Source organism: Lepisosteus oculatus, chromosome 3 (genome assembly GCF_040954835.1).
Source record: "Lepisosteus oculatus isolate fLepOcu1 chromosome 3, fLepOcu1.hap2, whole genome shotgun sequence".
In the NCBI taxonomy this organism is placed as follows: Eukaryota; Metazoa; Chordata; class Actinopteri; order Semionotiformes; family Lepisosteidae; genus Lepisosteus; species Lepisosteus oculatus.
This window is the reverse complement of record NC_090698.1, coordinates 72,843,955-72,856,234: the sequence shown is the minus strand read 5'-3', so window position 1 is coordinate 72,856,234 and position 12,280 is coordinate 72,843,955. Positions and strand designations below refer to the sequence as shown.

General features: G+C 39.6%; 1 protein-coding gene across 2 annotated transcripts in view; it reads right to left on the bottom strand.

The window, feature by feature from the left end:
* adgrv1 (adhesion G protein-coupled receptor V1) overlaps window positions 1-12,280 on the bottom strand; it is a 203,650-nt gene that overhangs the window by 41,112 nt on the left and 150,258 nt on the right. For both annotated transcript variants that reach the window (XM_015360604.2, XM_015360609.2), the window contains one exon: window positions 2,538-2,654. In XM_015360604.2, the coding sequence (XP_015216090.2) occupies window positions 2,538-2,654 (117 nt within the window). The remainder of the gene's footprint in view (window positions 1-2,537; window positions 2,655-12,280) is intronic.

The following is a 12,280-nucleotide window of genomic DNA, read 5'->3' as shown; positions in this document are numbered from 1 at the left end:
AAACCAGAAAGTAATACAAACATTTAAACTGAAACTTCAACATCTGTTGGAAATTTTGTCGGCATACCAGAAGACATATGTGAGAAAACGTTTGGCCTCTTTTATCACACCACCGTCAGTCATAACCTTCCTGTGCTTCCGACGCAGACCGCTGGCTGTTGCTCTGGGGTCACATCAGAAAGAGGTCGTTCATTGCCCTCTGCTCGGCAGCGCGTTTCTTGAGCAGAAGCAGAGACAGGGTCTCTGGATCTGTAAGGCAGCAGGGGTCCGACCCGAGCTGCGCGGTCCCCCACCCCCATCGTGTTGAGGAACAGGGGTCCGACCCAAGCTGCACGCTACCCCATCCATCCCCATCGTGTTGAGGAATAGGAGTAGCACACAGCTTTGTCACTGCCCTCAGGTCGCACACAGGTCTGATGTAATGGCAAATGTAAAGCCTTCAAAAGGCCCCCAAAAAAGATGAAAAAATACAGGGACCTGGGGACCCTGATCTTTCAACACCAAAAACAGCCTGCTCCACTCTCTGCTCTGTTGCATTTGTATTAAGGACTAAATATTTTTAGGAAGAAAATTCAGCACCCCTCTAGCCACAGAGGGCTACATAGGCCAAATGTCACCCCATTGTTAAAGCTGTCTTGTGTTCCAAAAGTCACTACACTTGTAGGAAAAAACCACAAAACATTCATTTCTGATCCCTCCCTGTGAGATGTACTGTATATAATTACAATTCCAAAGTATCAAGAAAGTGTTACAAATTTACCGTACACTTGTAATCCTTTTGGATATAATATTATGGGGCGATAGCAATCTTTACGACATGACAACGCTTATTTTTTAAAATAATCCTACTGCCTGGGAATTAAGGATCAACAACAATACCTTTCAAACACTTCCTTTTATAAAAAGGAAAAGATAATGATCAATTGATATTACAAAAACAAGAAGGAACTGATATACAGTATACAGTATATCTCTCTCTCATTTTTTCAGTTATGTAATTTGTCTTGGCTATAAAGAAACCTAACTAAACTCAAAACAACAGGACTGCGACGATTCTCACATTGCTGCCATCACCTTGTTCAATCCCCCTAGATCTCACAAAGTCTTGACCTGACTTTGAACCATCCCATTGCACACTACACACACACATTGCACTGTAGATTTCTGAGGCACTTTGTGTTTGTGTTTCTTCATTGCTTCTTGCATTGAATAAAGGGTTACAGTGCAGTTACACAATGTAGCCTGCTTTCTGTGATTTATACTCTTGTCCTTCTGTGCACAATGCATTATGTTGTTTCTGTAGTCACTTTGAGTAAAGGGGTCAACGAACCAATTAATTGTTAAAGTTTTAAACTAGAAATTAATATCAACATTGTTATGAAAAGGTAAAAAACACCTGATGTACTGTATGGGAGCGAAGCAGCACTCCTCCTTGCAGACAATCTTTCAACAATCCATGATTAGACAGGTGGAAACAATTATATCTTATCCTTTTCTTATTATTAATTCTTGAATATCAGCTTTCTCCCTCTGCAAAAATGTTTTAAGGTCCCCAAAAAGAAATCAAATAGACACAAATATTAATTTCTTGTTAATTTGTAATGGCCAGGGTAAATGAAATTGGGTCAATATAAACTGTCTATGCCGTAACAGTGCATGGGCAATATGTCGTGACTTTTTTTGTAATGAGTTATGCATGTGCAACAGATGTGATATATAATGTTTTGCGATTCACTCAAAAGTGCAGAAGAGACACGTGTCCATAAAAATGTTCCCCTAGGGAGCAATACAGTTTATCTTTATCCTGTAATGCACACTACCAAGCTTCCCATTTTAACCAGACTGCTTTTGTTTCTGCTCCACACAGTGCGAGGCTGAAGCACACGTAGGAGGTAGGAGCTTGCAGTATAATGATAATTCGGCCCTCAGTGACTTGTGTGGCCCTGCTGCTTCCGGACGTGACTGTTTGAAACTAGAAGGTAGGCAAGGAAAGGCAGTTACACACAGTGGACCTTCCTTCATCTAGTGTCTGGTTACTTTACTCTAAGCCACTTGAAAAGCTACACATACCGTGGATAAATCCCTCTACCTGAAGATAAATGTGTTCCCAGATATCATTCTTACATCTATGATGTTATTTGATTTAAATAAGTTAATTGTTCCAGTGTTTAGTGTTTCTGTTTTTTTTATACCTCGCCTATGTTATTTCCCTTCTTGTTAAACAGTAAGCGCCTCCTTCTGAATGAGTCTATAATCTGTTCTTTAAGAGGTTTTAGTTCTGAAACGCGACAAGCAAGCCGCGCTTTCTGTACTCCTCAGATTTGATTTCTTATCTAGTGCATCTCTAATTCCTTTTAAAGCCCTTACAAGTGGTGGTGCCCATGGTAGAGTGAATTATGAATCAAAATGTGATTGACCGACTGCTTGAAACCGTACCTTGTAGTGATTGCATCGCTAAGATTTATGAACGCAGTTAAAATTAATCAATTAGGTAATTGGTGTAAACGATATTGTCTCAGGGGATCATAGACACTTACTTGAATGAGCATCCAGCTGAACTGGCTGAGGTGGAAATAGTGGGTGAACAAGCCAAGAGCAGAACAGCTTTCTTCTGACAGCTGGCGTCCTCTGTAAGCTGAGACCAGGAAAGCGATCTGAAAAACACAGAGATAGAGATGTCAATCAAGAAAGAACTAGACACTGGTGAGGTGGCTGTTTATTCACCTCAGAAAAGGCTTGAAGAAATATGTTATAGCTTTGAGGGAAGGCATTGGAAGATAAATTCTACTTTTTAAATCCCAAATTCAGAATGTGGAACATAATAATCTTGATGTTAAACTAGCTGAAAGAGGTTGAATTGTCACCTGAAACGTTCCAACCAACCAAATGAACAATCGATAAACCTACCAATCAATCAGTTAATCAATGAACCAACCAATCACACCAATAAAAAGCATATATCTCTGATGGAAGCCCTTCAGCCAGTTGCTGTTTTAAAAGCTACATTCACTGTCATGTCTGAAGACTGACCTAATTGGATGTATGTAAACTGTTTGTTAAATATTGCTTTTCAGGATATGCCAGAGATGTACAAGGAAAAACAAAGACAAAACAAAATTAAGACTATATCTATTTGACCCCATGTCGGTTGAATGAAACTACACTATTTTAAACTGTCACAAAGTGTAAAATTCTGTCCAACTCTGTGCTGGACAAACGAGGACACAACAGAAGATGAAAAGGGAAGCAGCATATTCCTGAAAACACAGGATAAGTAAGTACTGCCTGGATCGGAGCTCTTAGAACCAACAAATTAACCAGCCCCTGGGAAAAAGGTACAGATACAGAACATGCATCAGATACATGCAAATGCGAAACAAGTGGGAACAGAGGTCTTTTTAATTGCACGACTGCATTGGGCCAGACAGACACGAGTCCTTTTGAACAACAAAAGAAATGGGAGTGCGGCTATCCAGAGCAGCCTGATTGAGAGAGAAAGTAGTGTCTCTTGAGAGCAACTGTTTTGCCTTTCAAATGAGCAGTGGGCGTCTCTCAGTGAGCCTCAGGTCAGAGCCCAAAGACTGCACTGCCTCCTAGACATCAGCAAGCGCATTATATGAAGAGCGAGTGATGTCGCCACAGGGCTAGCATTTACTTGTTGCTGCCTCAACCCATCTGGGTATAACCGGCTTTCGGTTTCAGATCAGACCATTTTGAAAATCAGCAGGTCGTTATCTGGCCATGTCTTCTAAAAAAGGAGCCAAAAAATAAGGTGACCTTTACAAACAAACTCTAGTGCACCCATGCAGCCAGCATTTCGTGTTTAGCTTTCGATGTCTTTCAGTAAAAGCAGTTTCAGTTTGCCAAAATTTCTTTCCATTTGAATTCATTTAGGAAAATTGAATGCTAGCGCACAATTTCATTTCTTTCTTAAATAAAGACACAAATAGCTATAGGGTGCAATGTGGGGAATGGGTAAAGATAGAGTGTCCACCTTTTTGTTCCCTGTGAAACTATCTATACCCCAGGACTGGAGGAGAAACCTAGAACACCACCCTATTTCAGCATGACATCCGAAGATCAAGCCATCACGACACTGAACTCGCACTGTGCAACAGAATCACCGGCAGTGGTGGCTGAATAATAATTAATGGATGTTAGAAATGAGCAAATGATATTTTAAAATCATCTTTACCATTCACCCTGGCATGTCCTGCTGTATTATATAGCATGTTGTATTATACAGTACTGTTTACGTTTAGCATGTTATATATATTTAACACATTCAAAACTGGCACCACTGGGCCCAGTAAGTTTAAAGGTTAAACCATAGAGTTAGTTAAAAATGTAACTGACTGTGTAGCTAGTGAAGATAGGGTGCTGCATCAAGGATACTCAAATTTTAGCACAGAAGGAGGTTTTATAAACATTTTGATAAACATTATAAGAGCACAGCATTGTAAAAAAGACAACTCAGAGCAACAAATGGGTAAACTACTATTAAGTAGTTCCAACCTAAGGTCTGTACTACATTTAGGCTGAAGACGTCTTTTCCTTGTGGTCCACGTAGTTCTTATCATTTAGGGCATGAAGGACACAGTCTGATGCTGAGAGACATGCAGGGCTGCAGTGACAGATATTAACGATACCGTCTCCAAAACAGACTTGTTTACAGTCACAGGGAGGATAACAAAAAGACTCCTCTTAACAGATGACTGAAGGCCATGATACACAAGCACTCCTTACCAAGAAAAATACACCTTTTCGCATTGCATTCTACAGCAGAGCTCTGCTGTTTTTCTAAAATCTATCTGCTTCATATATTTGTTTTGGTTACCGTTTTCACACAACAATATACAGCTGCTTTTGTTCCAGAATGTCTAGTCATGTTGCAGTGATGGTAAGGTGACTGCATGGGAGTTTTCCATTTTGGCCTATGAATCCAATGTGTGCCCCAGTCATTTCTTGCAATGTTGACTTGGAGCCCTGTGCAAGGTAAGGAGCATTAGAAACAGCTAAAACTAACAATGGCTTCAATGCACTGCACCATGTCTACCCACTTCAAACCACAGCTGAATAGTGTCAAACCTTCATTTTAAAGTGAAAAGAAGAAGCTAAGTACACAATCAGGATCTGTATCCTTTTACACTCTGATTTCAAGAAACCATGGAATGGCTATTTCTGTAAAAATCAAAATAGTCTGTTAACTTCCTCTACATTTCTAAGTCAAAATTCAAGGCGCTTACTTTAATTGTTTTCTAGATACAGGAACAGTGTAATAACACAACAGACATGATTGTTGAGATTGGTGTTAAACCAGGATTTTTCTTTTTATTAAAGACTGTGGTAGATGAAATATACAGAGAAAACGAATCTCTCAGACAATACTCATTTTAAATTGCACTATACAGACACAGATAAATTTGTCCGTTTGCAGTAGGCAAAAATGTGGAGCAGTGGTTAGGGTATTATTAGTATTAGTAACTGTTCCTTTCTATAGTTCAGGTGGGTAGCTGCAAAGGAACAAGTAATAGGTTTATTCCATGATGGAAAAGAAGAAAGAAAACAAAACTTTTTGGCAGTTTTCTTTCTTCTCTTTTCAGCATGGAATAAACCTATTACTCGTTCCCAATCCTGTCTGCGTGGAGATTGCATGTTCTCCACGTGTTCACACGAGTTTCTCTGCTTCACGTGGGGTTCTCTGGTTTCCTCCCACAGTGCACAGGCAGGCTGGTATGTTCACTGGCTTCTGGGAAAACTGGCATTGTGTGAGTGTGTGTCTGTGTGTCTGCTAGGCAGAGGACTAGAGTCCCACTCAGGGTGTAGCCTGGTTAATGTCCATTGCTTGCTGGGACAGGCTCAAGACCACCGTGACCCAGAATGGGATAAAGTGGTTAGGAAAGGGATAAGAACATAAGAAACGTTACAAATGAAAGGAATCCATTTGCACCATCTAGCCGGTTTGGTAGTTAGTAGTGAATTAATCCGAGGATCTTGTCAGGTCTTTTCCTGACAGAAACTGAAGCATCGGCTTCAGCAGCACAGCTCTGTAGTGTATTCCATGCTCTTACAACCCTTTGGGGGAAGAAGTGTTCCATTTGTTTGTTCCCACTTTCTTTTTACAGCTTATAGAGGGAAGAAATGGCACATGTTAACTCCAAAATATAATTGCAAGCCTCATAATAAAAGCTTCCTGTCTGTAGATGGCGACTTTGTTTATTCTTTGCAATGATAACACATATGCGTGAAATAAGGGAACAAAAACAACAAAGTAAACACTTGAAAAATGATTAAAAGGTGCTGATACGGCTTAAGCAAAGCGTGAATCAAAAATTAATATCAAAGGCGCTCTGAACCTTGTGCATGCTGCCTGCAGTGACTTTTACTATCACCTGGTGAACTGCTCAGCTCTTGGGTGACAGGCTATCCTGCTGAGCTATACAAACACAAGCCCTGGAATATCGAAGTCCTGACCTAAATTTAACGGCTTCCCAGTCCATTTTAGTAACAATGTCACCTTGAATCAGTGCCAGCAGAACTATTGATCTGTTTTGCAAAAGAGAGGCCTGAGGTAAATGTCAGCTCAGACACTGACCTGACAGAAAATTACAAGAATGGAGAGAATACCCATGTTTCATTTGGTAAGGTACCATACTGTATTTTCAGTTCCCTGCTGAAAAAGCACCAGGATGATTCTGATTATGACCAGTGAAACTATTTACAATTTCATTAACTTTAAAGAAATATCGTGGAACAAGCTCATAAGAGGTCACCATCAGAGTGAAACTGCCCTGGAGTTTTTGCAGCAAGGAACTGAGTATAAAAACTGACGGATATATCCAAATAAGTCCTGCTTAAGATTTACAGTAGTTTTAACACTCCCAATGACATTTCTGCTTATTTTACGCTCCAATGTCATTCTCACAGGGTAGTTTCAAAAAGGGTAAATGAAAAGACTCAATGTTCTGTGTAATTTTATGATCAAGTCATTCTAAAACGCTGGCTTACCACACCTGGATTTCAAAGCTCATGTTCTTGAGACACTTGGACTCTTTCAAATCTCATTTTGGGAAAAAAAGCATTACTCTTATTTATCCCTCTCTTCTAATTAGTTTGGCTCTCTACCTACTACAGCAGGTTTTAATTCAATCTGTTGCTTGTTTCTATTGCATGTATTTTTAGTTCTGATGCTGAGCCTTTTAAGATGCAATACAGAAGCTCCTTCCTGTCTCCTTTAGCTTCAGTAATCCACCTGAATGAGCATCAGATTTTAACTTGGAAAACCTTTCTATCAACAAGTGATTAAACACTGTGGGATACAATCATTTTCTGTGGGAGATTATTTTATCATGTTGGTGGCATGCCTGGAAGGCTGAGTTTGTGCTGTTGCAGTTTTGTGATCTGGGGAGTTATTTTTTTCCCTTAACTGTAGGGAACTGATTCACTGGGCCACTGAATAGTTGGTTCATTGATTAAATGATCAGTCAGTTGATTGATTGAAAAGCTTTGGGAGGAATTCTGTAACTTCTTCTACAAAAGCTTCTTTTCTTCTTTCCATCAAACTAATTGCAAGGAGGAGCTTGGCAATTGAAAGTCCAAGGTCAGTTTAAATATCAGCTCAGCTTCCTCCTTAGAGATCTTTAAATCAGCCCACAAATAGGAAATACAGCATAAGGTCTGTGGTTAGCAAAGTGTAGTACACCTCCCTCTCATACCATACAAATAGTGGTCTACAAAAGATACTTAAACATCTTAAGATAAAAATAGTTCCTGCACTACACTCATCATGTGACTGCAACTTATCGTTGCTTATCAAAGGATGTGAGGGAAAAATCGGCAGTCCCTGAACTTAATATAGGAAGAGCAGTGGTTGGGGTTCTGGGCTTGTAACTGGAAGGTTTTCAGGTTCAAATCCGAGGTGAGACAATGCTGTGGTGCCCTTGAGCAAAGTACTTCACACAGATAGCTCCAGTAAATTACCCAGCTGTATAAATTGGTGCAACTGTAATTTGCTTTGGATAATATATGGGATAATCAGGAAGATCAGCCACAGATTAGAAATCTTCCACACCAGCAACGGCAAAAGGAATTTCCAGTCCAAGATCACATGACATTGAATCCATCATTGTTAAATGACCCAGAGATGAAGAGCCACTTTAAAAAAACTAAATGAAATCTAAATCACGTGTTGCTGGAGAATCTGTTCGATTTTGGCTATGTTTGGATTCAAAGTCATAACTTTGATGTCATGATCTTCAGAATACTGGACTGACAAATACTCTTCAGAACCTGGAAAGTGAAGCATGCTTGTCTGATGAAATTTCCCTAATTAAAAAGAGGCAGGCTCTGGATTAATGAACTGGTAACTTTTTACTACTGCTGATAGACTGTCTCAATAATGCACAGCATTAGCCAGCAGCCAGCAGCCAGATCACCCTGCAGCTCCCAGCTGGCAGCCCACTGAAGCTCAGCAGCTGTGAGCCTGGTCAGTACCTGGATGGGAGACTCCTGGGAAAGCTAAGGTTACTGCTGGAAGAAAAACAGCCCTGCTGTTTTTCTGTTGGGTTTCTCACAAGACTTTGTCTAAACACGTCCACCACCATAACATATTAATAACATCACCTTGCATCAGAAACAGCTCTTCATCTTTTTTCTTTATCGTTTTTTGGAATATCCACCAATATTCATCGTATAAATGTTTCAAAACATTGAATCACAAAGTGTAACATCCCTCATTTAGTGTATTGTGTGAACTTACAGTTAATAGTTATTGCTATTTATAAAAAAAAGAAAAATGGTGCTTTGTTAGTGAAAGTTCATGAACCTGCAGGGTTCAGCCTATTTTATTTTATAGGAGTTGGGGTTGAGCAACCTCTTTATTTAACAATTATCCCGTGTTTAAAGTGCATAATCTTTTACCATGATTGACGTGACTGATAAAGAGAGCTTATGAAAATTGACCAGTCCTGGTGTTAAAAGGAGAAAATCCTAGATTCTTTTTCCCCAGGCTGGTATAAAAATGAGCTCAATAATTAATAGCCTGTAACAAGGCCAAGGATTATTGACACTGATCATTAACTGTTAAACAAATATAAACATTTGTCAATATTATTGACAGGATTTGTGCCAGTTAATGAGTCCATCAGGACATGTGATACATGTGATGTGGATAGAGGGACATGTATGACGAATCAGGACTTTAGCTTCCCCAGTTACCCTCTGACACAATGGGAGCTGACACGAGTATCTATTTTATTTTCACCTGCTGGCTGTGTGACGTACAGTAATAATGCTCATAATGCTATTTTGTCCAGAAAAAGAAAAAAAGGTTACTGGAGTGTCATAAAATGTCCGGGTGCTTCCATCCACAAATTTGACTATTCTTAAGGCGAGAGGTAAAAGAACCCGTTGAAATGAATTTTTCATACATTGGATGTAAAAGCAATAAGCTACCTGGTAGCGTTATTGAAGATAACGCAACTGTGAGAGTGACTGAGAACTAAGTGTCTTAATCTCATTTATTAATTCATACTGCCTTGACATCTTTTACAAGGTATTACAAGACATACTCATCTACATTTAATGTTGCACAGGAAAAAGTAAGTAGGGGTGTAACCCCGGTGTCCTGGCCAAATTTCCCCCCCTGGCCTTTACCAATCATGGCCTCCTAATAATCCCCCTCTATGAATTGGCTATATTACTCTGCTCTCCTCCCCACTGATAGCTGATGTGTGGTGAGCGTTCTGGCGCACTATGGCTGCCGTCGCATCATCCAGGTGGATGCTGCACATTGGTGGTGGTGGAGGGGAGTCCCCATTACCTGTAAAGCGCTTTGAGTGGAGTGTCCAGAAAAGCGCTATATAAGTGTAAGCAATTATTATTATTATTATTAATAGGTTTATTAGTTAATAGTTATTCCATACTGAAAAGAGAAGAAAAAACACAACGTTTCGGCCATGGAGCCTTCTTCAGGTGTGAGAAAGACAGGGCAGTAAGCAAAGGTAATGTAGCAGGAGAACAAGAGCTGGGAGAGAGGAGGAGCCGGAGGTGGGAGCAGGGGACAGACAGAGAGGCCAATCAGGTGGTGTGAAGTCAGGACAGGTGAAGAGAGGTGTGAAATGAAACCTGCAATGAATAGAGAGAATTTAATTTAATGTTGAATATCATGATAATTAAAACACAGGACACATAACTTCCATATGTGTTGCTTTTCCAGCTCATTAAATATTGCATGATTCAAACGTTTCATGCCCTACTCGTCCCTTGAAATATAAATTTATCAATCATCGTCACCGTCATCATCATCATTTTTATTTTGATTTGCTCCTTTCATGACAAACCACCTCACAGCACAGAAAATAAAATAATCTGATTCAATACGAAAGCAAAAGTTAAAATTGGGGGAAGGGGCAGCAGCCTTTGAGAAGACAAAAGGGAAAGATGAAGTCAGGATCCCAGCCACTGGGAACCTTTTGAGAAACCTTTGTGATCCAAGCAAAAGATTAAAGGTCTGAAAGAAACGGAAAACAAAATGGAGCAGGAAAAAAACTGGAAGCACATGGCAGTGAATCTGGCCAGAGGTTAGTCATAATCTATATGTTCTAAGCTATTGAACTCAGAGCACTGAAAATGACAAAGTCCTGTGAAGGACAACAGGACTAAGACAGTCCCCAGTACAAGGCCTTTCATTTTAACTGAGCTGCTCACTTATTATATCTAACTGATCAGAACGCAATCTGCAGAGTTATAGGAAACAAGGCAGTGATGATGGCTAACTACTAAGACAGTTACTATGTGGAAGTGCATTTGGAAGTGAGAACTGGAGGCACTTCTTTACCCAAAGGGTTGTGGGAGTGTGGAACAAGCGACCCAGGTATGCCCTTCAAGCAGACCCACCTTCTCTCAAGGAACAGCTGGATGAGATCCTCAGATCAATTATTAACTACCAAGAAGGCTGAATGTCCTGCTCTCTTTTGCAAATTTTCTAGTGTTTCTGCCTTTTTTGCAAAACAACAAAGCAATTGTCAAAAAAAATATCCATAACGGATATACTTATACAAATACTGTACAATCCAGAAAAGCAGCAGACCTACAGATTCACCATGTTTTTTGTGCATATTTCTGGAACCAAATATTCTGAGCCTATCTAGACTTATGATAGTGTATATAGGCCCTTCCCTTAGAACAAACTGAAAAAATGTAACATTTTTAAATGTAAAACATAAATTCAATTAATCTACCACCTAATTCAAGTGGGGCTATAGCTCAGCCCATGATCCTCACAAAGCAAAGCTTTCTTAAAATAGTACACAATGGTGTAATTGTATATCCTACATACTTATAGTACATAAAACATATCCCCATGTAATTTTAAAAGACACTCTCTTTCACTTCAGCTACTGAAAGCCACAAATGTGGGTGTCTGGCCCCATAAATACACCATAATATAATGGTAACCTTATAATAAGAAAAGGTTTCAATACCATTTATTTTAGTCTGGTGTGTTTAAAGCAGTTAACGAAATGTAAACGTATATGTTTTTATGACACTTGCAAGCCTCACGTAAGACAACAAACAAGGAGAACCGTTCACGCTGTGTGGCAAGCTTGATTCCACATTACAACAGGAATATTCTGAGAGTCTTTGAGCTTTTCTTCAACACAGACACTGGTTTACTTACTGTCACATAATGGATTATGGAGCAGGAAAGGCAAGGGAATACCTTCTGAAAGCACAGACATGTCACACAGTAAACATGGTTACAGCTATTGCCCTGCTAGAATCTATACTGTGCTTGGCAGGGGCAGGTGCAGAGGCTGCCTTCTGTGCAAACAAACTTCCCTTTTTTTCTAAAGCCCTTCTGTGTAGGAGTCAAGGTTTCTGTTCCTCAAGAGATGTACAATCAGATAAAAGACGTTCTAACGGGAGGGAAAGTCCCTGCTATGCAGGATATTGCTTGTGATAATTATACTGTATAATTTTAAACAAAGTGTAACATACAGTACAATCACATCTAAAAATCATAGAAGTGTTTTACCAGTGTGTCACAACTTAGAGAAAACACAAACTACACCATTTCGTTACTGGTAATTTTATATCTGCAATGGAGATTGATTTTCATTAGGAGACTTCAGGAACCAGTTTGGATTAAATTGTTAATGCTAAAGTCCGAACAAAGATAGCAGGCACACTGAAGGCACAGAAATTTTAATATGTAAAGCACAGTGTTTACAGTATTGTGAAGCTCACAATCTGCTTGTGCTACTTCCTTCAATCAGGG